Source organism: Anopheles arabiensis, chromosome 3 (genome assembly GCF_016920715.1).
Source record: "Anopheles arabiensis isolate DONGOLA chromosome 3, AaraD3, whole genome shotgun sequence".
In the NCBI taxonomy this organism is placed as follows: Eukaryota; Metazoa; Arthropoda; class Insecta; order Diptera; family Culicidae; genus Anopheles; species Anopheles arabiensis.
Window position 1 is genome coordinate 49,415,880 of NC_053518.1, and position 26,342 is coordinate 49,442,221.

The window sequence follows — 26,342 nt, forward strand, 5'->3', positions numbered from 1 at the left end:
GAAAATATATACTGGTATTAAATAGATTCAAATAAGTTTTATTTTTAGATTTTTCTCCATCGGACGTTGTGTTATGTTTAGGTAACAAATCATTAATATATCTATCGCCTGTGGGTGTTACGTAGAATGGATTAGTAACTAATGGATTGTTCGCTCTATTTAGCAATCCTTTTAATGTCGTCCTTTTGAAATTGCGAGATCTGAAGAACAGATGATAAATACAATAACTCATGAACTTGTATTGTTTCTATGTTATGGAAACAATATCCTTCAAAGACTTGAGGTAGATTTTCTGTACACAACAATTTAGTTATAAACAACAATTTTGTTTAGGTGCGGTTGTAAAATAATTTCAGTTTCATTTAGGCTAAAACTACATCTGTTTATAATATAATTTAACATCTTTGTTTACAATCAGTCGTAAAATTACTACAACCAATTTCAGCAATACGACAATTAGTGATATAACTTGTTGTTTATAGCTTATTTATTACAAGCAATATATCCATCGAAGAAACAAGACAAGTTTACGCACTCGCAGTAATTTCATTGATTGTGATGCAACCTTCAAAACCTACCGCAACAAACTGGCTTTTGCTAGCCAGCCAGTCTATGGTCAGTGAAGTAGCACTTTTTTATCCCCACTTTAGAGCTCCCGGGGGCTTGTCTTCTACAAATATTTTGTGGAGAGGGTTGTCGTGAACGGTAAAGGCCTTGATACCACCCGACTATGGTGACATTTGGTACTTACTGACAAGGAGAAGCGGGTCAACGCGTCTTCGAATTGGCACCATCTTCATTTGATGTTTGATATCGATTCAATCATGCAGTACTACTGTGAATTTAATAGGGTATGTTAATTTATATAAAACCATCACACAAGTGTAGGTTGTACATTAGCACATATCAGTATAAAATACTGAGGGGTAGAAGATAGTGTTAATTTCTGAAACATTCGTTGCTAAATCAGAAATAACTTCCACCTTAGGCAGACAAAGGAGACACGGTTTTAAGGTATCATTCCGCAGTTTCTTCGTATCGTATAAATCATTAATTAAGATAAAAAATAACAGAACAGCTACACACTCGTCCAAATACGTTCAGGTGTGAATCGCTGTATGTGCAGGTGTCAATCAAATTTTATTTAACCAGAAGACACAGTAAATGTATTGGAAAAAAAAAAACAAATAAGTGTATATATTTTCATTGCCAGAACGGTAACGACGCATCGTTAGCGATTTCTCCGAAACGAAAAGTGGATTATGTCGCTACATTTGTAGTGGTATTGTGTAACCTTTACAACCTTGCACAGATTGAAAATGTTCCGCAATTTAGCTGCCAATGAACTTCACCTCGTTGTAGATGCTAACCGTTTCTATAGCTGGAATAGTTTTTGCCGGGCTAAATTTTTGGATTGAGTTTTTATTTTAAGTTGATAAAACCGCTTTGTTGCGATTCCATGAATCACGTTAGGAGAATATACACATTATCGGTTTTGTGTGCATGAACAGTACCGAACGAAAACCCGTCTTTAGTAAAGAGTATAAAACATTCACGCACGATATCTGCTATTCAGTCGCCAACTGGAGTTGCTGCGGTGCAGAGTTTTGTGGCAGTATTGGATTATAAATATCGCAGAAAGTGAAACGATACACTATGAAGCAGTGAGTGTAATTTGAATACTGTCCCTTTGTTTAAATTGTTTTTAAAAGATAGCTACGAATAGTGGGTCTGTTTTATAAATTTAAATTCGGTTGTGTTTGGTGAAACACGTGAAAACCTGCTGATGAACGATTTTTTTTTTTTTTGAGAAATTATTGTTATATCTTATTCCATCGCTTACAAAATACCAGTAATAAGAGTGCAGTGAACTTCCATATAACGTATTCAATGCGCTCCTGTGCTTACTTCGTTGTATGAAAAAACTTGTAGATAAGTTGTAGTGTGTAGTTGAAGTTTCCTCGCAATTAAAAAAACCCTCAAATGTACGGTGTCACATCTAAATAACTCGTTGTTATTATTTGCTTGTGAACCATCATACTATGTGTATTTTATTTAAAGTCGTTTTTTCTTTTATTTAATGTGCTAGGTGTTTTTTCTTCTTGAAAGGGTCGCTAGTAATTCGTGTTGCTGTATTCATAAACATTGTTTCAAATATATTGCGCATAATGCACACAGACGAGTGTTTACCAAAATATTTATCGAATTAATTTGTTTTTGCAATTCTTCTAGCTGGCATTCAATGCTTATGATAATGTGTCTGTTATGGCACTCAGCCCAAGCACATCCACCAAATGGTGCTCGTGCCGCGGTAACCTCGAACGCAGCCGAATGTGCCGAAATCGGAATGAGCATGCTTGATCAAGGTGGTTCCGTAGCTGATGCGGCTATCGCTACGCTGTTATGTGAAGGCGTTTCAATTCCCCAGAGTATGGGTATCGGCGGTGGATTCGTACTGACCATCTATAACAAAGCGTCGGGCATCGTAGAGTCCTTGGACTCGCGAGAGGTCGCTCCGGCTGCAGCCACTAAAAATATGTACGTCGGAAATGGCAAAGCTGCCATTGAAGGTGGACTATCGATTGCCGTTCCTGGGGAACTCAAGGGCTACTGGGAGTTGCATCAAAAGTATGGCAAACTGCCATGGAAAAAGTTAGTTGAACCGACGATCACTTTGTGTACCAAGGGGTCTCTGGTGACAGATTATTTGGAGAAAATTTTGTCCTCGAAGAAGTCGTCACTTTTATCGGATCGAGCGCTAGCAAACATATTCATTAACCCAAATACCAACGACACCTGGAAGGCGGGAGATCGTATTAAGCGACCAGCATTGGCAGAATCTTTGAAAGTGATTGCAGTGGAAGGGGCAGGTGCTTTATATAGTAAAAGTGGATCACTTTTGCCCAAATTAATGCAAGATCTGAAGAAAGCAGGCAGCATCCTAACGGAAAGTGATTTTTATAATTACAGGTAAATTTTCTATCATTGTATGATGATTAAAGACGAATGCATGAAAAGCTTTATCATTTTCTTTTGCCAGACCTGAGTGGGTAAAGCCGGCACGAGCCACGCTACGGAACAGCTTCAATTTGCATTCTATGCCACTTCCAGGCAGTGGTCCTATTCTTAGTTATATGTTATCTATTCTGGACGGATACAAAGATCTTTCAATCGATGATGATCTCACCTGGCATCGAATTGTTGAGAGCTTTAAACATGGGTACGGCTTACGAACAAAAGTAGGAGATCCCCGCTTCGTTAACTCGGTGAACAACGTGCTGCAAAAAATGACCAATAAAAATTACATCGCCTACATTCGGGACATGATAGTGAGCAACATGACGTTCGATAGTTATGACTATTATGGAGCAGATTTTGCTGGCTTGCAGGATCAAGGAACCGCGCACGTATCGGTGTTGGCAGCCAATGGAGATGCAGTATCGGTAACAAGCACGATTAATTATCTGTAAGTAAAATGAGCATTCATTTGTTTCCGAATTGTGACTAATCATCACGCTTTTACGCTTCAGGTTTGGCTCATTAATAATTTCACCTTCGACCGGTATCATTCTCAACGATGAGATGGACGATTTTTCAACACCGGGTGTAGTGAATGCCTATGGGTTATCGCCTTCTCCGGCTAATTTTATCGTACCAGGAAAACGGCCTCTTTCCTCCATGTCTCCGACAATCATAACTGATCGTGAGGGAGATGTTAGGATGGTAATTGGTGGTGCAGGAGGATCAAGGATAACGACCGCCACGGCATTGGTTATAGTTAGACACCTGTATTTTAAACAAAGCCTTTGTGAGGCAATCAATGCACCACGAATCCATCATCAATTAGCACCCATGCAGGTGGAACATGAGAAGGGATTTGATGCAACTGTGTTAAAAGAGCTAGCTGCTCGGGGTCATAAGGTTCAGGAATCGAAAGCCGATTTTGGATTCGCTGCCTTAACAGCAATAGCAAGGGAGGGATATTCTGTTTCAGCTGCCTTCGACAGAAGGCGGAGTGGCAGTGTGTCAGTCCGTCCACGAAAGACTGGGTTAGGTAATTGTATCTAAGTTTTAAGGAATAAGAGTAATGAGAAAATGAAATAATTTTAACAGTTTTAGTACAAACCATTTTAAAAACGTATTATTGTAGTTCATGTAATCGGCTGTTTGCTCAAAGCTTAAACAACTACCTGTTTACACTCTATGATAGAAGCCAACACGCACCAAGGCCCTAGCATTCAAGACACGTTTCCCCTATTCGACAGAAAACGATTACTTAACAGGCACTAATGACGCCAACTATTTAGCATGCACTAGCTCACTTGCTGTTGTAATTAAAATCACGGTCAAATTAATTTGCGCTCATATTTTATTTCTTTAATCTCCCGAGCAATGGGAATCCGTCGAAAGGGTATACAGCGAATTGTTACACTCTCCAAATGTGTTGCCTTAAATGGAAGGACGAGAAAATGGGTAGAAGAATTTTCAGTCCAACTCTACGCTGTACAATGAGAAGCGATTCAACCAGGAGGTTTGATGTAATTTGTTTTATGACAACACATGCGACATGCAATTCATCAAACTCAACTAGATCATAAATTTTAAAAGCCCAATCTCTCTGCTCATGCTATCATTGAAACGATAGGATAAAAGAGAAATGGTTACCACGGTTACCTTCGTTGACTGATTACAAAGAATGACAGTTTAGTCTGCGAAATGGAAGGCACCGTTGCTATGGCCAGTTGAAATGACTCTCAATTGGTCGTGATGTTGAAACGTGTCCGTGAATTATGATCACAGCTGCCAGTTTGGAGTTGTTTTTGCAGGTTTTAAAGTGCATCCCACTGCAGTGGCATGTAGTCGTTTAATTTAAAAGGGTAAGTGATGGAATTAATTTAAGCTATAAATTTATTTCACTTTCAAAAAGAAAAACCCGTGATGTGATGGTTGGTATTGGAGTGCAGCAAATAATGAATAATGTGGCGTGACGCCGTCACAACGCGGCTTGTAATAATAGATCACATTCATGTATGTGCCTTTTTTACAATTCCCTTTCAAACCCTTCTTTTTAACAGTAGAAATCGTATGAAAAATGCAAAATTAAGTTTCGGAAAATGGTTGAGAGGTGATAATATTCTACAAAACTATTAATGACATATCATGTTTCAAAAGCATACAAATTTGAAACGCTATGTTGTAAACCTATTATGTGTGGTGTGTGACAATAGAAGTAAAGTTGTCCTGTGAAGATCAACAATCGTTTTTGTTGCGTTTCTATAAAGATACGCGATGTACTTGAGCTAATGATTTTTTTTTATTAAACTTTTTATTTATTTCAACACAATTTATTTGACATGATTGCAATGCAAGAATCATTTTTCAAAGTGAATAAGATTTGAATTTAGGTTTGCATTATGATCTTACACACTAACGTACATTTGATCATGAATAAAAGAAACACAGTAAATGTTGTCCCTCGTTTGTTCCACTTCTCAGCTGCGTATCCGTTTAATCAAGGTAATGAGTTATTTCACACCTTAACACCAACGTTGATAGAGGGTGGAACAAAGTATACTGAATATAAAATTTCACGCGTAAATTCTCCCCTTTTTAATCTTCTTTGTTGCTCATATTTATAGCTCTCTAAATTCATGCCGCAATGCAAACGGTATCATCCGCAAGGTTTATCTTTCGATGGCCAAACAGAGAAACAAGCTGCAAATTCACAGCGGGGACGAATTAGGGTGCCTGTATAGGTGCCCGTATAATATTCAGGAAGGTTGCTACTGTGTCGGTCTAATCCCATCATTGGAGGAGACTTTCAGCTGAATATTAAGGGATGAAATACACGCGCAAACCAGATGGAGCTGTTTACCTTACACAAGTGCAGCTTGCGAGTTTACCATACTACTTGTATTGTATACTTTGTATTTGAAAAGAAAACTGGTGGAATTCATAGTATTCATCATTTAAGGTGGATGTTGGAAATTGAGCCACAAAATTACGATAAATATCAGGCATTAAATACAACGGCAAACCAACGAAAAAGCCTCAAGTATTGAATTTACTAAAAAATTGACAAAGATGTTCAGCTTTATGCTGTCTTAAAAACAGCGTTTAATATTGGTATCAAAAAAAGATCCAATCATTTCTCTTTAAAGGTTTAATAATGGTTGTTTAAAGCACCTGATGTGCGGAATACTGAGAATCAGATATAACGCATATGTTTTAAAAGATATTTGATACATTGAGAGCCTTGTTCCACACTTTAATTCATTTTTTTGTGCGTTTGTTAGCAACATCACTTGTTTATTAGACCATATTTTAATCTATCAGCACAGTAGACTACAAGATATGCTGTACATTTTCATGGTCTGATGCCGGCTTGTTTTGGCTTTAATAAAATATTTATAAAAAATATTCGTGATGGTTCAGATTCCATGTCTCGATGTTTCATCCTGACACCGAGTATAATATTTGAAACAGGTTGACACTTGCGACAGTGCACCAACCATCACCATACATGAGGGATGTTGTTTCGTTACATTTTTTACTATAGACCTGGAGCTTATCATGACGTCGCCGTGCGTTTCGAATTTTTTTGCGCTGCCTAACTGAAAGCAGCAACTCAAAGGCATTTTTGTGCCTAAGGTACACTGTACGAAAGCAGTCTGCAGGCATGTTATTGTGGCATTTTTCTACTACCGACGACTGTTCCCCAAGGCTATGTTGTTTTTGTGCGTTATGAGTATCGTTCCTTGCGACATGCTGATGCTCCTGCACTAAGAACACATGGGGTGCGTGTTATTATAGGGATTATTATCAAGCACATGTGACTCACGTACCTCCCACACAACGAGTCGCTGCTTCAGCTTTCTTCAATAAATAATTCGAAGAAGCAAGTCGCAAGGACGCTTTTGGTCGACTTTAGTAATAAGAAGCAAATATTTTTGAACTCAACACTTAGCAGACATTTCTCAAATTGTTAATGCTTTTTATATTAATTCAATAACGTGCAAATACAATGTTAGAATAAAATGTCTACACAAACAATGGTACACTTTTCTAAAACAACTTCGTTTATTTGTCGTTTTGCTTATTCAAACTCTCCACTACTTAAGCTAAGATTGCTTTTGAGCGGATGGACAATTATTAGATTAAAGCATTTCCACAGCTTTTAGCTATTCTATAGAAAATAACTTGGCATGTCATTGGCCACGTGCCCGCGTGCAATATAATGTATGGATCGTCCTTTACCGCATTCATATCGCTTATTTTTCTGTTGAAAGGCGAGTGGTGTAGGCACAGTTAGAAGAAATGTTGAAACGAACGAGAAGAAGAAAACCACCGAGCATAATTCAATATAGTACGAGTGGAAAGCTGTTACACTCTTCAATTTATCATACAAAACCCTGCCCATGAGCATCCGTCTAACACGGGAAGTATTATCGTCTTGATGGTTCCGTGCGCTTCGCTTACCGCGCACATTTTCTATCGAGGCGGTAAAGGTAATGACGGTTGTGTGCAGGGTGTGGGGTGAGTGCGAAGTTAGTCGTCTTTTGACATTCCACGGCATCCTTCTTTTGGCCAAGAGTTTCTTTAATGCCTTGCAATTGATGTGTCTCTCAGCGTGATGTCCTTTTCGAGGCGTAGAATGGGAATCAAGCAACCTGAATGGCATGGGGACGGTTGGGTAAGCATAAGCAAAACCTTATCTACCCATATACGCAACGGTAAATCTCATATGAACATGAATATGCGATACCGATGTTTGATACAGATTGAGGCAACGAGCACCAAAGTTTATGACAGAGTTGAAGAAGTGAGTAGTGGTGGCGCAAGTTTTTTTTCCTGCAAACCAGGGTTAGAAGCGATGGCGACGATAATGATAATGGCGCAGGGCGCGATGAATACAGATGACTATGGTATTCGCGGTATCATCTACGCGTGCTTTGGCAGAGAATTCTACGGTAGTCCTTTCGGCAAAAATCGTAAGTTGTTCAGCGTTACAGGGAACCAGCAAAAAAAAACACGATCGAATGCTTGCCTGGACTGAGGCAACTCCTGGGATGTTTTTTCGTCTTGTTTCTATAAACCAAGCCAATGGAATTTTGGATCTGTTCAACTTCCTCACTTCAGCAAAAGATTATGAATGGCAAATGTGGATGTAGGCTTCAAACGGTGCGGAGACGCTCGCCCATTCCATTGCCGTTAGGTTAAGCCCAGACGAAGAAAAACGATTTATCGTGAACGGCGCAACAATTGTTAATAGGGAAAATATGGCGCGGAATATTTTCCAAGATGATGATAAATGATGATTAGATGTTTGTCGGAACGTGGTGTGAAATAATTGTTGAGTGTTGAATACGATATGATATAAGCGATAAACACACAAATACAATGGCATAAATGCTTTGATTAATATTGCTGTTGCTTGTATATTGTTACAAAGATTCGTTAAATATAGAAAAGTTAAATAGTTTTTTGATAATTCGTAACTTTTTTAATTCATTTGCACCATAAACTAAATAATTTTCAAATTTTGAAGCTTCTTAATTTTGCATTTCAATCACCGCTTTTACTAATTAGTTTATTTATTGCTCCATTGCTCATTGCTCAAGTACAACTACAAGTTTAGTACATTCTATACTACCCCAAATTTTAAAATAAGTTATACAAAACGGTCTAGTTTCATTGTTAATTTTCAATCATCGTTTTTCAACAACTTTGTGGTAGTATTTCCTTTCCGTGACTATTACATCTACGATATAAGCTAATCCAACAATGAAAAGCCATTTTATAGCTCTTGATAGGATGGAAATTGCTTTCGAGCAATGAAATTATCTAGGAATAAAATAAATTGTTTGCCTGGAATGTATACAACGGTGCAAAATTATAGCTTCATGAACTAAACGGATTCATTTGCAATATGTGACAGGAAAATAAACCGTTTAACCGCATGTTTTTCGGCTTCTGGATACATTACCATTTTGTGATGTCCTCTATCATTCATCTCCATCCCTTACCCTACATAAAGGATTCGGATGTAAAATAAACCAAACTTTTGCGTCTTTTGCAATAAAATGCCCTTCGCTGCCATAAACCGTTTCGGGACATATTTTTATGAGCCGTTTTACAGCTGCAACGAATAAAACCGATTCTGGTGGATTTGCTTGCGAGCCTTTTTATCGCATTCACGGTACGCGGATTTCTACACCTCAGGTCCTGATGGATTTCCTCAAAATCCCAAGGCACCACTTTTGACACTCCTTGCGTTGGCACTGAAAAAGGATTGGCAAATAAATCCAAACCAGCTACCCCGTTCGTACAACCAAGAGGATTCCATCGAGGGGATGGTCGTTAAAGGTGTGTTCTCGTGTTTACGTACAGACGTAAGCACTTGCCTTAGCACAAGAACAAGCAACATGAGTGCGGTGACACACCTGTGAACATATATTCATAAACATTGTTCGGATCGACAGTGTAGAAGAAAGAGGTTTGTTGAATGTTTCAATATCTATGAAAATACATAACCTTACCTTTAACATAACATTTCTGATACAAAACATAAATAAATAAAGTTTGACTATTTTACATAACACTCTCAAGCCTCCAAGAGACTTTTTCCAGTTTACGTAGCTACAGATCTACAGCTACAGTAGTTATCCTACAATTAAAACGGTCCCCAAACTCATTTTAAATGAATGGTGTTAGCCAACTGAACACTTAACGAGTCGAGTGTATCCCTTGTACTGTTTTACTCGTACCAACCGAAATTCGCTGGTTATAAAAACGGTGAACATTAAAAGTGATACCCAAGTTGAAATGAAGCAATGAAAACTGTATCTAAGGCTGAAATGGCACATTTCTCGTAGGACTTTCCCAAGCATCCTTTATTTAATCCATTTCATTTTAAATGAGATGTCGTAATTGTTCTAAAATTAGTTGCATAAAACTCTGCTATTATAAAGAAGAATGTTTGTTTTGCATAGACATAAGAAAGAAAAATGTTCAGGCCCAACCCTGTCACCTAATCTGGTATGGCTCAATCGGGATTTTTTTTTTATATATACGCATACATCTCAAATTAACCATTTCTTCTACATTTACGCTACTAGAAACGACAACCGATAGATTTAGAAGAAAACTTTACATCGCAACGACACGCCAAGTATCACATACAAAATGACAAAGTGGAACACTCAGCATCGATTCCTTATCGTTTTCAGTTAAAAGTGCACCACAGATTAAAAATACTTTGCGAACTTATTTAATTGCAAAAATAATTTTATTTTATTTATTCTATTCATAGCTTTATGTTCAAGGCGTTCTTTGCTGTAAAAGAGAGGAAATACGACACAGCAAAATAAAAGCATAACGTTCAAACGGAAAACTGCACTGTGACTGATTCTAGTTTCCTTTTAAATCCTTTGTATGGAAGCTATAGGAGATAAGCTGAACATTGTAAGATTATAATAGTACGGTATAAAAGTAACAGTTCAAAGCGTATAGTTCAAACAGCGGACGAAAATGGGCTGGATTTATCTGGAGGCAAAAGTTCTTCGATTTATTTTTCAATGACAGTTACAAAAGAAGTTTATTTCCTGCTGCTCACAATTGCACTCCATCCGACACGATGTTTTTTTCTTATTTTACTCACTATACGAAGCTGTTCACTAAAATTGGAACGTATCGATAGTCCCAAGGGCTGAAAATGATCACTATAAAAAAGTGCAGGTTTTCTCATATCATGTTGTCTTTCTATTTGGGGACAGTTCGAAACAAAACCAAGGGATTTGTGCAGGTCCCTTAAGCGTGTCTCCCTTTTTATGGTCCAGTAAGCAAGTGAGCGTCAGCGAATTCCCCAATATGTTCTCAGCTGTTTTAAGGGGAGATTCTTGGTTCTTCTGTCACAAACGAATGCTAAGAATTTCAATTATTACACAGTCAATTGGATACGATAAGAACCGCTCACGGCATTAGTATCAAATATCGCTTGATTGTATAAACGTACCAAGCTGCAGCTGGTGAAACCGACAGAAATTCATAAAAATAGCTACAGTTCTGTGTACGATGGTCATGCGGAAATCATGAATCGGAGATAGACGTCTGATAGGATGGAAAACGAAATGGAAGGTGGAGAAGGAAGCTCTATAAACGGATTTTTATTTATGATTTATTTGTTGATGCTGCTGCGTTGTGACAATACATAGGATTACATCAACTGATAAGATGGAATAAGAAGCAGTTTGAGTCCATTAAATAAATAATACAATCATTCCATTTAATCTTAAGTGTATATCCAAAACCAGTTCAAAAATTTTCAAACGGCAAACTAAAGATAGTTCTTAATTTATGTTATTTCTGTATGGTCTGTATGTAATTTAAGTAGTTATCATGTTATTGTGTTCTTACCCATCCATGTTTCTGTCGCCTAAAGATGTTTGTCTTTTTATGGGAAATTACAACTACTATCTATGTGCTTAATTTTTTGTCTATTTTGCTACTTGTAAGGAGATTTTTTTATATCCAGAATCAATAAAGCCATAGCGACAACCAGTTAGTGAAATGTGGTATGATATGTCGTGTATTGTGGCAGTTTCATACAGTCCTTGTAAGTGATATTTTCATTAGTAGAATAGATTACGTTATAGGAGGGTCCACTGTACTATACTAGGGTAATTTGGCAATTGTTGCACACCACCCAATTACTGCACACTACGTATTAATTATTATTTATCCAAATAATTATATAACATTGATGAAAGCTAGCGTTTTTGCCACATTTCAACACAAATCAAAATATTTCGACCGAGTTCGATCAAAACGAAGTGATTTCTTAGTAAAACTGCTAAGAATGGTGTTTCACAAAATAAGGTTTATTTCGCCTTGTGAACCACTTAAACTTATATGATTGAAATTATACAAATATATTCAATTCTTGAATGATTCAGTAGCAAAATGTTAGATTTTTTTTTAAATTTTTTTTATTAAAAACACTTAAACAGTGGATTTTAAAAATTTGAACGAAGAGAGTTCTTCGATCCATTTTATTGCACACCCTAAAGCCTCCTTTTTTCGTCGTGCCATTATTTTTACAGAGTTTTGTTTACAATTAGCGTGCGGCAGCAGGTGCAAGTTCGCTACTTGTAGGTGGTGGCCATGAATGTTACAGCCATCGTCAACAACATGAAGTGCAGAATGGATTCAATATGGACTCCATATTGACAGATAACTTTCACCCCTTTCATACACAAGATTGACTATTCTACTATCTGTACACGAATCAGTCCGAGATATTGAAGTTAATAGTAGCATGTTGTAGACCTAGATGAACCGGTCTGGTGGTACAGTCGTCAACGACTTAACAACATGCCCGTCATGGGTTCAAGCCCCGAATAGACCGTACCGCCATACGTAAATAACCGTATAAAACCATAAAACCGCATCTTTCCAATGAACCATGAATAGAAGGTTTAACGATAATATTTTTTCATATTCATTGATGTTTGACATTTATTTTTTACGTTGATCTTAACACAATCAAAAACTGCCACAATTCGTACAAAACAACATGATAACTAAGGAACACCCAAGGAATTAAGATTTCGTCACAGACAACAAAAACAACGTGAACCAAAGTCTTTATGTTCCTCATCGCTTATGAAAAATTAAATAGGTGCAAAGTAGCCTGCACTGAAGTCATTCGAAAATGTGGGATGGGGGTTATTAAAAATTTAAGTACAAATGGTACTCAAATTCTTGGGTTTAATTATTTTATGCTTCAAATTTTATGCTGAGCAATAAGCTTCATAAATTCAGCACGCAAATTAAGGGGAACCAAAAGTGAAAGCAATCTTCAAAGTCATGATAGTGTATACTTTTGCTCAAATATTGCTATTTTTTGTTTGGATTACCTTTTTCAAGTACAACAGTACATCAGAACATCGTTATCGACAATACAATATCGGCAAACATATTTTCTTATAAGTATTATGAATGTATGCAGAAAAGGAAAAAAATGCTCTATATGAAAATGTGAAAACTTAAAAGGAAGAAAAGTTATGCATTCTGATTCATGCGAAAAAAAAATTCTAAAAAATAAAACTAAATAACACCTAAAGTATTATGTGTATAAATTCTACATAGAGCCTCTGCATAGTACGGCACATTAAAAAGGTCATCACAGTTGACAGTTAAATAAAATCTACCAAAACGGTATATTCGTTCAAAATATCATCATTTTCTTTTATTCATCTTTCTCTTTTCTTTACGATTTCGACTGGCTCTTAATATGTACTTTTCATCCGCCATCGATCAATCCATTCCTTTTGCCTATGTTTACACTTCTTCTCCATATTGAAACAAAACAAAAACACGTGTGGAAGTAATTTGCCTACAACTATCAGATAATAATAGCAATGCGTTGCAGCGGCAGGATAATTATCTGTGTGTCTCATGACCTACGACCCATTTGTCAATTACGATAATCAGTCAAATGATTTTGTTTACTCGCTTCATTTTGATAGCTATAGGGTATATACTCATCGTCATGGAATTAGGATGGGACATAATTCGTGTTCCTATTTGATTTCATTTTCGTTGCTTAAAATCAAATGTGTAAACCTAAAGAGAGCTACAATATTTTGGAAAAGAAAATACAACGAAAATAAATCTAATAGTCGAAAACAATATTTGGTTGCTGAATGATTGCGGATACTTTACCGTTGTAATCATTCCTATTACATTTTTAAACCTTAAATTTAAACAAAAGATTTATGTTTTTTGTTGAAATGGTTAAAAAAACGTTTTATGTAATTTCAGTACAGTTCATTCAGTTCTAATCTATTGCATTAGCAGCAGCTATGTACACTAGCTAAACATGGTAGGTACACCAGTTAAATAATTTGGTCATCGCGCTGCCAAACGAACAAACTGCCAAAGCGTTGGCCAGGATAAGTGTGTTTCGATATGTTTCTTTTTAATGTTTTCGCTACCATCGATCCACAACTGACTGTTTATCTTTATGAAAGCTGGTAGGGAAAATATATCGTTTGATAGTTGCGATGTTTTTTCATGAGCTTGTAAGAGAAAATGTCCTATTTTATTCAGTTTTAGCAGGCTATTTAAACTATATCAGGAGGCATGATTTTACTTCCAGTGGGTTGCAAAACTACAAACATTTTAAAAACCCAAAAGTATATATGTATCGAAAACACTCAAGCATTGGTCAGATTGCACATAGTATGATAGATATATTTGCAATATTTACAAGCTTTATGTGGATTTAAAGTCTTCTTCAATAATGTAAATTAAATAAACTAAACAAGTTATTATAATCTCCAAAATGCCAATTCTCTATCTCAGAGCAATGTAATTGTAACTATGTATTGTTAATATCACTAGTTTTATTACAGTTTCACCAAAGTACGTTATAAATCTTATCGGTCAACTTTATATGTGTAGTAAGTTATGAAAAATTAAGTTCGATTTAGTGATAATTCATACTTAATTTTGATAATCAATTAATTTTAATTCAATTTGAATGGATTCGTGGGTAATTACTGGAATATTACTGGATATTACTGGAATATGATGATTACTGAAATAAGCGTCAATCTATTAAATCTATGGTAATATTTTTGAAAATATTTTGCACTTCAAACAACCTAGTTTGAATATTATTTTACTCCTTTTTGTGTGTTTTAGTAAAACATAAATGACACAGTATACGGTTTCAATTTAACAAAAGAAATTACACTGCTCTGAGTATAAAATGGTGATAGCTAGGGTCAAAGAAAATTCCACTATTTTATGGCACTACAAACAGAAGTACTCAAATTTATACATTCTCTACATTGGTGTCTCCACTTAATTGATGTGTTTGTTGCAACGGATGATTTGCGTTCCCAGAGAAACCAATAGAAGCTTCCTGACCATTAGTGATTGTGTTGGTTCCATTGTTGCACTCCTGCGGTGGATGGTTATCTAAATTATTTGTTTGCAGACCGTGCGTAGTCGGTGAAACACGGGATGGCGATCGGGATGATTCTTTGCCACCATGAAACAACGAAACGGAAGTTGAGTGGTGGTGGTGACCCGAAGGAAAGTGATGAACTACTGAAGGCGCTTGTTGAATTGGTGGAAGCTGTGGAGGAGGCGGGTGTGGTGGGCCTACTGTTGTCAAAAGCTGCTGCTGTTGATGGATACTGTTGGTGCTCGAAAGGGGCGGAACTGGAAGATGCTGCTGCTGCTGCTGCTGTTGCTGCTGTTGCTGCTGGTGCTGCTGTTGATATGGCGAATTATTAATCATGTTGCTGCTGGCCGCTGATGCCATCGTGACCGAGCTCGGCACGGACGACCAGGTACCATCGTACTTGGACTTGACGAACAACGGCTGCTCGACCGATCGGCCATTATCGCCAAAATTGAGTTTATTATCCTTATTGTAGCCTATTTTGTTGTACTTGGTCGTTCGTTTAATCGTGCCAAAAAGCGGTGTATGGGGTACACTGCTGCTACCTCCACCGATTGCACCACCGCTACCCGGCGCACTACCAGACATGCTGTTCATCACATCCATTGTCAGCGTCGACGAGGCTGCCATCGGTTGGCCCGCCGGAAGTAGGCTACAGTGGCTTCCACTGTTGAGATTACTTACCGTTGAGCCACCGTACGACGAGCCCATGCCACCACCGGTGCTATAGCTTGCCGTAGGGCCCGACGATGAACATTGATTCAAATTGTTCAACATGTCGGCCATCCGATTTTCGATGATGTTCATTTTCTGGCTTTTTATGCTACCTCCACCACCACCGATCGGGCGTCCGTTAGCATCCCGCTCCCTTTTATCGTGCACACCGATTTGTTGCTGATGCGGTTGCGACTGTATCTGAGCATGCATTTGTTGGGGTCCATGGAGACCGTACTGGGCTTGCAGTTGCTGCTGGTGGCGCTGTTGATGTTGTTGATTTATGAAATTATTGTAGTGACATCCACCGGACGCTGCCGCGGCCGTAACAACGGTGGGCGCTGAGTAGACATTTTTGCCATCGAATTGGTTTTGGGCGTACAGTTGCACCGAACGGCCTACCAGCGTGGTTGAAGCGTAAGCCCCGTAGTTGTCATAGCAAGGGTCCGATTGTCCCAGATCGTTTTTGAATGATGAACACCCGGCCACTTCCGCGTAGTCAGGCATATTCAGCGGGGACAGTCTGAGGGTATAGGTGCAATTAATTATAAAAATGCAAGAAAAAGAAAGGAAGAAAAAACAGATATGCAAAGCCCGAATCGGTCTCACGATGCACACCGCGTTGTTAGTAGTTGTATCATAAATATATTTTAATTTGTGCACTTAGCGCGAACAGCACAAAAAAGGGAAAAAATGCATTTGTTCATACATTTTGAAAGTTTTCCACAGTGTGGCAGATGTGGCCAAACATTTACGCATGTATGCTTTTATCGATTTTGCTATTGTATGATGTTTTATTATTTTGTTTGGTCATCCCATTCCATCGCTGCATTATTTACCAAAAATATTTGCAATTTGTACCCAATCCCCAATCCCAAGTGCGGAAATGAAATTCTCTACCGACGGCTTTGTAATTTATTTAAACAAAATATAACGCATGAAAATAAAAGTCGGTAGTTATACTTTAATATTGCAGTCACAAAATAATCTAATGAATCTGGTAATCAAGTGTTGATATAATTTTATATAATGTTTTGATATAATACCATTTAAACATCCAACATGCGAGCTGCAAAGTACGGCGTTTAAAATTATTTAAATTGACCATTATCTCAAATTTCAATCCGAAAGGAAACATTTCCATCAAATTATCTTACATCGTTTAGTGAGATACAACTGAAACAACAGCCTAAGTGTTGAATAAATACGTAATGGAAAAAGTTTTAGCCATGCATACAGTAATTTCCTTAGCGACATGAGTGCTGTGGATGTTCCACAAAAAAAAAATTTGTTTGAAGATGTTCATTCACAAGTTTGCACACTTCATCCGTAACCTTCTTGCTAACATCACCGTACGCTAGAAGCATCACGTACAGATTGCAACCAGTTTCCAAGGGATAGGCATATTTACCATTGTCGCGGATGTTCAAGAACGTAATGGTGGTAAACAACAGACACTATCATTTGTGGGAAAAGTTTCGTCGAATGCTTTCTCCGGCAGTTTCGAGTGAGAAATGTAAACCGCCAAAAATTTACGAACTCCATTACTGGCTTAAACCTTTGAAGTGATCCCCATTATCCTAGACCGGCGAAGTGGGTACGAGCCGTGTATCCTTTAATGATGCTGAAGTTTTGTGTATTTGTTTGCTTTTACCCTCATAGTTTCTGGCGCCACACACGAGCAAGGAAATGGAACAAAGTGTTGAAGATGTGTCGTTGTTGTGTGCTTTTAAGCCCTGTTGATTGTTTGGAAAACTATTTCAGAAGCTCTCGTCGACAGTATTGCTACACAAAACTGTCATCAACCTCTTTGCGGTAGGTAAGGCGTTCGTTTAGAATGTACACAATTAGGCATAATTAAGTAGATTGTTTAGTGAACGCCCTTGCAAGCACTTAACCTTTTTTGGGGAGTAAGCTTACACGTAGCAATGTTATAGATACAACAGCGTTAAACTGATTGTGTTCAAAACTCTGACATGCATGAACATATTGAAGCAATTGAAACTTTTTTTCATTAATATGCTTACCTTTCATAATCTGGAAGTGGAAGTGTTGGGGCGGCAGAAACCTGAGCATAGTCGGTGATGACTTCCTTAGTAATGTCGCTCGCTTGTCGCCAAACTCCACCTCCCGGGTCGATCCACACACCATTAGGATTCAGTGGTAGAGTAGGAAACTTTCGGACTGTTCCGATAGCGTGATTACCTGAAATTGTGTAAACGTGTTAACAACATTCTCTTTTACGATACAGTGTTTTGCATAGCGCTGATATAGTGATAATATGCCAAGAACAGATTAATTGTATCCCACTGCACAACACTTAAATCATATGTCTTTGCTTATCATATGCATGCATGGGAACAAATTTCATTGCTTTCATTGTACGGAGATTCTGAAAGTTGTGAACAATTTCAAACTTAGCCCCAACCATTCGAGGGCAAAGCTATAAGCACGAATAATGCCCGTAAAATGATTTGAGTCAACAAAACGCGATGTAGCATGATATGGTAAATTGTTTCGTGACTAAACACATCCCTCATGCACATGATGTGAAAAATGAATGCTGCTGGTTGATTATTATTGCTATTTTATTTTTGTATGGATGAGTCCTTTTATGCAGTAAACAACAGCCCTGCTTATTGAATTGTTTATTGTATGACGTGAGATTTACGATTGCATTTTCCTTGGCGTATTTACCGTATGTACTATTTACTGATGATAGGCTGAAATTTTGATTAAAATGTTTCTTTGAACCGTTGGATCAACATTTGTTGAAAACTAAATCCTCAAGCAGTAAAAAGTGAGAATATAAAAATGATAAAATTGGTTTTGTGCATTGTCCCTATTTGTAAGCATTTACTTATTATCCAAATTATCACTAATTTTGGCATGTAGTGATTTGAAGGATTTCAAAAAGAGATTCTCGTTTCATTGCGGAACTATTTATGTAGTAAACTCCAACACGACAATTTGGCTGACTGTGACTCACCGTGCATATTGTTCAACGAGCTGTGTTTCATAAATTGTATCCTGCGGAAAATAATGATGGCACCGAACAAAAAGACGATAATGGCAATGATGGAACCGAGCAGAATTATAAACCATGTTTGCGTGAGTATATCGTGTGAGTAGTCATGGTTTATTGGATATCTGTGGAAGAGAGAAATGGAAATATTTGCATGTTTCATGTACTTGCTGAGCTGTAAATGCAGTGTGTAACTTTAGGAAGCATACATGCACGCTTGTCAAAGTATGGTGCAACATGCATAGTAGGGAAATAGTTTGTAGCTTCTTCTATACTACCTTGTGTACCCATGATCAAGCCGCCTAGTGTGAGGGTCTAGCCTTAAAATCGAAGGAATGCTGTACGGACCAATTCCGACCTTTGTCGACGCTGCAATACTGACAGAATACGTTACACCAGCAGACAGATTAGCCAGCAGTAACTTTGGTGCTTCTCCGTCGACAGTCATATTGGTAAGAACTTTGGATATGTTGTGAACGTCGTAACCTCTGATGATGATGTGATAGTGTTTCAATTTTCCTAATGAGTATGCAAATCGTTTTTTTTCATTGTTATTTTTAACACACATATGTTTTAGTTCGCGTTATAACCAATTACCATTTATCGTGCTGTTACTCGGCGGTTCCCACTTGAGGTAAACTGCTGAGGTATTCAGTAGAACTGCTTCCAGATTTACTGGTGATGCCGTCGGAACTGAAAAAAAGTAACACATTCCATTGAAGAATTGTTGAAAGGTGCACGGTTTTTGGCTTCTCCTTATCTTACCATCCTCTAAAGTGCACGTTGATCTAGAATTCGAGGGACGCCCCTGGATTGTTTTGTAGAATGGTACAAGGAAAAACTCATACTCGGTAAACTTTTCTAATCCATTTATCGTACAAGCAGAAGCACCCCCACCATGTAGAACTGTCAAAGTTCGATACGTTCCGTTGGAGTTTACCTTGCGCGAGTAAATATAGAACCCTTCCACATACTGCCCGTTAACAATCTCCCACGCCAGTCGCACACTGGTAGCATCGGTTGCATTAGCTTCAAGGAGGTTGACCACCTGCCCTGACGAAAGTGTTGCTTGCGCTTCACTGAGATTGATGTCTTCTCCATGATTGAATTCTCTTCCAATGGAAACCGGATCGGACATGAGGCTCGGAATACCAAGTCCCTGGTCATTTTCTGCTCGAACGATAAAAATGTAACTGACGTTTGGAGAAATCGGAGCATAACTGTAGCTCGTCGACGAAACCTTAAACGGGACTGTTGTCCACCCTTTGGCCATATCACTTGAAAATACTTCAATCAGGTAACCATTGATATCGGAAGCACCGGACTTGATGCTGGGCAGCCAAGAGATGGTAATGGAGCTGTTGCTAATGTTAACAATTTGGGGCTTTCCCGGGGCACTTGGGAATTCGGATGGTTCAGGTGCCCGATAAAAGTTAACATTTGGATTCGTGGGTGACTCAACGCGCAGGAACGCACTCCACGTAGATTTCCCACTGCTGCTGCTGGCTACGCACGTGTAGAGCCCTTGATCGGTTCCTTTCTCAAGCTCTCGTAATAAGAGCGTTCCATTTTCCGTTATATTAATTCGTTCCGATGGTACGACCGGATTACCATCCAGGTACCAAGAAATGAACGGATTAGGATTACCAACCGCATTGCAAGCCATCGATACTGTCGACTTTGAGGGAAGAGTTTGGTTTGTAGGACCAAGAATAATGATTGGAGGGGGTCGATCATCCTGTGAAGCTACCATCAAGCGGGCTCGAACACTGACAGATCCGACACTGTTTACGGCACTACAAACGATCACAAGACCGTTATCAGATTTTGTAGTTTGAGTAAGCGTCAAGACGGTGAGACTTTCCTGTGTGTATGTAGTCTCGAATCGATCGATGGACGTGCCGGGAAAGATCAGTGTTCTGTTACCTTCTATGGACCAAAATGTAGTTGGCTTTGGTCTGCCTTCTGATTTACATTCGAACGAAACATCGTGCGGTGCTTCTACTACCTGTGGGACTGGTCTTATCGAAAGATGGGGAGGAGCTGAAAGTCATGCAATAAAATGTAGTAGTTTATGCCATTAGGACAAAAAATACCCTTTCATAATTTATGAATGTCTTCATACGTACAATGGACGGTCAATGTGCCAGTGGCTGAGATGGCTCCGACAGCATTATCAGCCTCACAGCTATACTCTCCCTCATCATCCAGAACTACATCCTCCAACCGTAGACTCCTGTCCTCCAGGATATGCACTCGATTTAATGGCATGTTGCCTCCTGATGCCGATCGACGCCATAGTACATCTGGCATCGGATCCCCACCTACTCGACATTGAAATGTTACAGACGTACCTTCGACGACAGTTTGATCATGCGGTCCTCGTATCAGAAATGGTTTTACTGCAACGATGTATGAATGTGCTGAACGATCCGGAAGCTACCCAACGAACGCAATAATATGAACATGGTTTAAAAAAACTTACCATGAACTTTGAGAAAAGCCGTTGCTGATTCCCGTACGCCAACCAAATTTTTTGCAATGCATTGGTATTGTCCTTCGTCAGTTTGGCGTACATCCTGAATTGCTAAATTACCTCCATCGACAATACGAATGCGTTTCGAAGCTTCAACTTCTAGTTTTTGACCATTTTTTCGCCACCACAACGTCGGCTCCGGAATTCCTTTCGGTGGGCCGCATTCTAGTAGCACTGTTTCCCCCTGTGCTACGCGTGTATGCTGGGGCTCAAGTCGAAACTCTTCTCGCAATACTATAACATGTACAACAAATGACACATTAAATAATAGTACAGAAATAGTAGTGAAATGCTATGAAACATTTGTTAGGGCTACTGGCTGGGTTTGATGTATTAAAAAATAATAATAATAATTTATAAAATCCATAATAACAATAAAATTTGTTGTCAGAACTATTGCACATCGTTTTAATTACCACGTTATTCATATTATGAGTCAATATCTATAGAGTTAATGGAAAGTTTATATTTTGAGAAAACTCACAACGCAAACCGAATATGCAAACATCCTACTGTCATGGGAATATGCAAACATCCTACTGTCAATAAAATACAGTGTTTAAATAATAGTGAACTTGATATAAGTTTGCCGTAGTTATACACAATCCAGCAGGATTCTTTTGGTAAACGGATCGACCAATGTTTTTCAAACGATTTTTTCTGATTTATTTACTGATTTTTGTACCAATTTTCAGTTAACTGTCAGTCAGCTCTGGGTGAAGTTTAGCCAAAAAATAGCAAACGTGAAAAATCGCAAACGTATACATGCGTTGAAGGGCCTGACACTTGCACCAGAGTACTGACTCCACCAAGGGTCTTGCAATGGGTTACTCAACGAACTGCTACGGCGGACATATAATGGAAGTGAGCAAACCGAAAAGCAAACTCTAGACAACCTGTCACAAAAGCGTTAGAACATAATGGAAAACTGACCAATATTCCTAGGCGTTGCCTAAAACATACAAAAAAAATATGGGAAAACACCAACAAAACATTCGAAATCTGACCAACCTAGCGGTTTTTATGATCGTCTGCGATGCAAATGGAAATTTTATTTGCATTTTTGGTGCCATTCGTTATGTCCCTAAGCTTGTTTGTGTATTTCTGTGTGTTTTGCTCCGACATTTATGTTGCCGTGAGTGGCATTTTGAATTGGGTTTTATCGTAGGTATTTTGTGTGCTTTTTCACTTCGTCGGTTATTTCCCTCCATGTCCTCTTTATTTTTCGCTGTCGGTTCACTAATAAGTCGTGCTGTTAGAAGCATAAACGTAAATAGTTTTATAGAAGCTTTACCTTTGAAATGAATCGTTCAAAGTGCTAGCTATGCAGGATTTAATTTCATTGTTATTTTGTTTTTGGTGCTTTCTTGTTGTCCTGAAGGCTGAGGCTTTCTTGTTTTAAGAAATTATTTTTGTCTTCTTCATTGCGGCTGACAGACTGGTTGAGAGGATGAAAGGTTCTTTGCATTAAGTTATGTGCGGGTATGGGTAAATTGTGTTGTATAAACTAAAACTCACTTTGAAGCTGCGTTGGAAAAAAAACTTGCATTCAGATATAGTCCCACATCAATGTCCTAGGCACAATAAAGTTATAGTATGAACAACAAAAACCTCATCAAACCGCAGTTTTACAATCACTCTATACCTAAAACCACCCATAAAGTTTAAATCATGACAAATGATCACTATATGTGCTGGGCTGAATCAGAAACTGAAATAAAAGCTTGCGATACTGCAGCAAAGGAAACAGCTAAACGTATGTGACTGGAATCTTGATACATTTCAAACGACTTTTTCCCATTTGTTTGTTACAAGCATCCATGCAAGTTGATTTAAACAAGTGTTGTCTGTCTCTCGGCACACGACAATCAACGAGGCAGAAATTTGTATCGGATACATAGTTGGTGAAATTGATGGTCTGTTGCTAACGAATGGAGCGGACCTCGCTTACTCTGGTTTTATCAGCATTATCTTTGGCACACATAACTGACTTTCAAATCCTAGCAACATCCATCCATAATAAATGCAAAGGATCGACCAAAAGGACGACTATAGCCGCACAGGGGAAGGTAGATTGTACGAACAATCAGTTTTTTTCATCACTCGTTTTCAAATCGCAAATTGTTTCTTCAACTATACATACAAAATTTCCGAAAAGTAGAGAGTAAAAGTAAAAAGAATGAGAATAAAATTGAGCATTTATGTTTTTTTACAGTTAAATGTGTTCTTTTATGCATAGCCTAAGTCATCGAAACCACTATATATATTAACATTGAACTACGTTATGAAAATCAAATCACACCTTTGATCACACTCTGTGCATAGAATATTTCACAAAACAACATAGAACCACCTTTTCCACTTTTATCGATGTGCTCAACAAGTATGTTTCTAAGCGGTTCAACATTTGCCTGCATAGGGACCATCTTTACGTTTTGTTGCAGAGAAAGGATAATAAATTGATATGCTTCCGGCTTTAAAGGCTTGTTGCTATTTTTAATTAAATTTATTTCATCACGTCTTCCTCTGAGGTATAAAGCCAGCTAGAATGAACAAAACAACCACATCGAAATGACTCTAGATCAGATATATTGAAAACAAAATTCAGTATAGTTTAATCTCTTTGCATTGAACATTAAATTAAACATTAAAGCATTCACAATATTGAATAATTGCCTGAGTTCTTCATATATAAATTTAAATTTGATCAGGCTCTCATTGTAAGCTACAGTTTATTTATTTGAACTAAAATTCGATGATATAAATTCTACATACGATTCGATGATATAAATAAATACAAAAGTAAAAATATGGATAAAATATGACTCTTTCAAAAACACAGTTATTCTATCGTTCATATGATAATCAAACGAGTTGTTCATATGCCAATTTGTCTGTTAGCCTTTTAAAAAATGACAATATTAGTATGGACAATAGCACAATGATTATTACAAAATAGTCTGTTTGTTGTACCAATAATATTACATTGATTGACAATGGTACATTCGTTCGAATGTTTATCTAAACAGTTATTTAATAGATTTTTATATAGCACATTACTGTATACAATGACATCCCAGCATTTAAGGATTGCTGCACAAATGAGACTGCTCATGGTCTCACGTCTTCCGTCTGCCAGTCCGTTATTCCGGCCTTAATGGCGAATGCCTCTACGACATCTTGCTACTTTGACTTGAGCCTACCACGCTTCCTCTGTCTAGCGAGCCTAGCGATAACCTAGCGAGTTTGACGCGCTGCAAGTGATATCACCGTATACCTCGTATAGATCGTCGTTGTATCGGCCTCTGTATTGTCTATTATGCTATTTAATTAACTCTCTGCTGCTTGAATAGGTTGATTTTAAATTTTCAACAATGTTTAACGGTTATGCATCGCACTATATTGCAATAACATTGCAGAATATATGTCGTGAATTCTTATAACTTTCTATAATTGGCGAAAAAACTGAAAGATCTTTTAGTATTTAACTGTAAACCTAAAGTTGCTTTGTTACTAATAAGCCTCAGAAACATGATATTGACTATTCTCAGAAGCTTGTAAATTTTGCATGGCCGCGTATACTAAAAAGAAGATAAACTTAAACAGGGGCTTCTATGGGTAACAAGGTAATGTAGAATAAATATAAAAAAGTCATCCTAGACCTCAATTGTTTTCGGTTATGAAACAATTAAATCCTAGTAATAGGGCTCTTTCCGTTTTAAGTTCGTAGGCTGGAATTACAGCCTGTCAGCTGTTTGCATTGTATAGCAGTTTTCGAGCAGCTATCTATGTATGTATTTAGGTGTATGTATTTAGAAGGTTGATTTTTGTTGCTTCTGTTACTGAATGAAAAATTTAAGAATGTTTTGAGTATTCGTTAAGCCACCGTATTACCTGTTTGAGCAAAAGTTTTTAACCGTCCTGTCAAAAAGTGACGTTCCAATTTTTTTATAAAAAGCAGGCTTTGAGACCACCTGATCTACATACACTTAGATTCTAGATTCCACCATCTGACCTCTTTGGTGTACCTTAGAATAAATGAAAACACCACCTTGTTTAGCCATTTTTTCGAACAGGTACTCGAATCTAATTCCAGCTCTGAGGCTGAAATGGTCTAGATTGAAAATCGCAGGCTAGTTTTGTGTGTGGATTTGTAAGAAGTGCTTACATGATTTCAACCTCTGGTCAACTGTCAAACTCCATATAAAAAAGCTGAATAGAATCGTGAAGGGCTCCAATACTAGACATTATTGACTTGGATTTTCTATTTTATGATCTTTTAACATTTCGTGATGAGCATACAATTGGTATTTATTATTCTTTAATTTTTTTCTTGCATGTTTTTATAATCATCCTTACGTTCAAGTAGCGTTTAATGAGTTTTTACTGTGTAGCGTGCTTCAAAGTAACACGTAAGATTTATTTTTAATGATGTATCCTCTTTAAATTAAAAAAATATATATTGAAACCACATTCACCGCTAAACTATTGTGAGCCGTAAAGCATATATTCTTTTGCGAGTACTGCTCGCAGATCAAATGTCAGAAGTAAGTGTATGAAGAGAAAGCCAAAAACATTATTCCCACCATTGAATTAATATTCTTTTTGTCGTTGTGCCTCCCATGGGTCGGCAGATCGTCCTCGACAACCAGATCGTTTTAAGTAATTTATGTCCTACTTGCCATTCCACTAAACTTCACAGTTCCACAAGTAACCACCTCCACCTAATATGACTTTTTATTGGGTATGGGAAAATGGCCAAGCTCTGACGTACGCTTGGCGGCGAAAATGAAACAGGCCTGGGGAAAAGGTGCAAAACAATTTAAAATAGGAAATGGGAAATGAAGCAACTCACCTGCTACTTGTAGGGTAGCGTTCCTACTTCTGGCAATTCCGTTCTCGTTCCGTGCCTCACACCAGTACACCCCTGCGTCGCTTTCTCTCCGCGAATTTACAACCTTAGTGAAAGAATGAAAGCAAAGTTGGGCACATAAAAAAACGAAAATTGTAGAATTAGGAACACAATTTCACCGAAAAGCCCTCAACACTCCTCCTCTCCCAGGGAAATCTGCTAAGCTGGTAGAACTAAG

At 37.9% G+C, this 26,342-nt stretch overlaps 2 protein-coding genes across 3 annotated transcripts in view; one reads left to right on the plus strand and one right to left on the minus strand.

The window, feature by feature from the left end:
* Positions 1-1,582: 1,582 nt before the first annotated feature.
* Positions 1,583-5,599, plus strand: LOC120904218 (scoloptoxin SSD14-like). 2 transcript variants are annotated; one of them, XM_040314045.1, is made up of 4 exons: positions 1,583-1,664; positions 2,233-2,970; positions 3,041-3,466; positions 3,531-5,599. In XM_040314045.1, exons 1-4 carry the CDS (start codon positions 1,657-1,659, stop codon positions 4,066-4,068), a joined length of 1,710 nt encoding a protein of 569 aa, XP_040169979.1. In that variant the 5' UTR covers positions 1,583-1,656; the 3' UTR covers positions 4,069-5,599. The 2 variants fall into 2 exon arrangements, with proteins under 2 accessions (XP_040169979.1, XP_040169980.1); XM_040314046.1 differs by having other exon boundaries at positions 1,590-1,985.
* Positions 5,600-13,221: 7,622 nt separating this feature from the next.
* The window catches only part of LOC120902774 (protein sax-3), a 46,711-nt gene continuing 33,590 nt past the window's right edge, over positions 13,222-26,342 (minus strand). Inside the window, exons 4-12 of the mRNA XM_040311773.1 lie at positions 26,108-26,210; positions 21,202-21,486; positions 20,846-21,118; positions 19,482-20,759; positions 19,314-19,409; positions 18,995-19,235; positions 18,681-18,841; positions 17,719-17,896; positions 13,222-16,214 (exon numbers count right to left, since the gene is read on the minus strand). Of these exons, the coding sequence (XP_040167707.1) occupies positions 14,843-16,214; positions 17,719-17,896; positions 18,681-18,841; positions 18,995-19,235; positions 19,314-19,409; positions 19,482-20,759; positions 20,846-21,118; positions 21,202-21,486; positions 26,108-26,210 (3,987 nt within the window). The 3' untranslated portion in view covers positions 13,222-14,842. The remainder of the gene's footprint in view (positions 16,215-17,718; positions 17,897-18,680; positions 18,842-18,994; positions 19,236-19,313; positions 19,410-19,481; positions 20,760-20,845; positions 21,119-21,201; positions 21,487-26,107; positions 26,211-26,342) is intronic.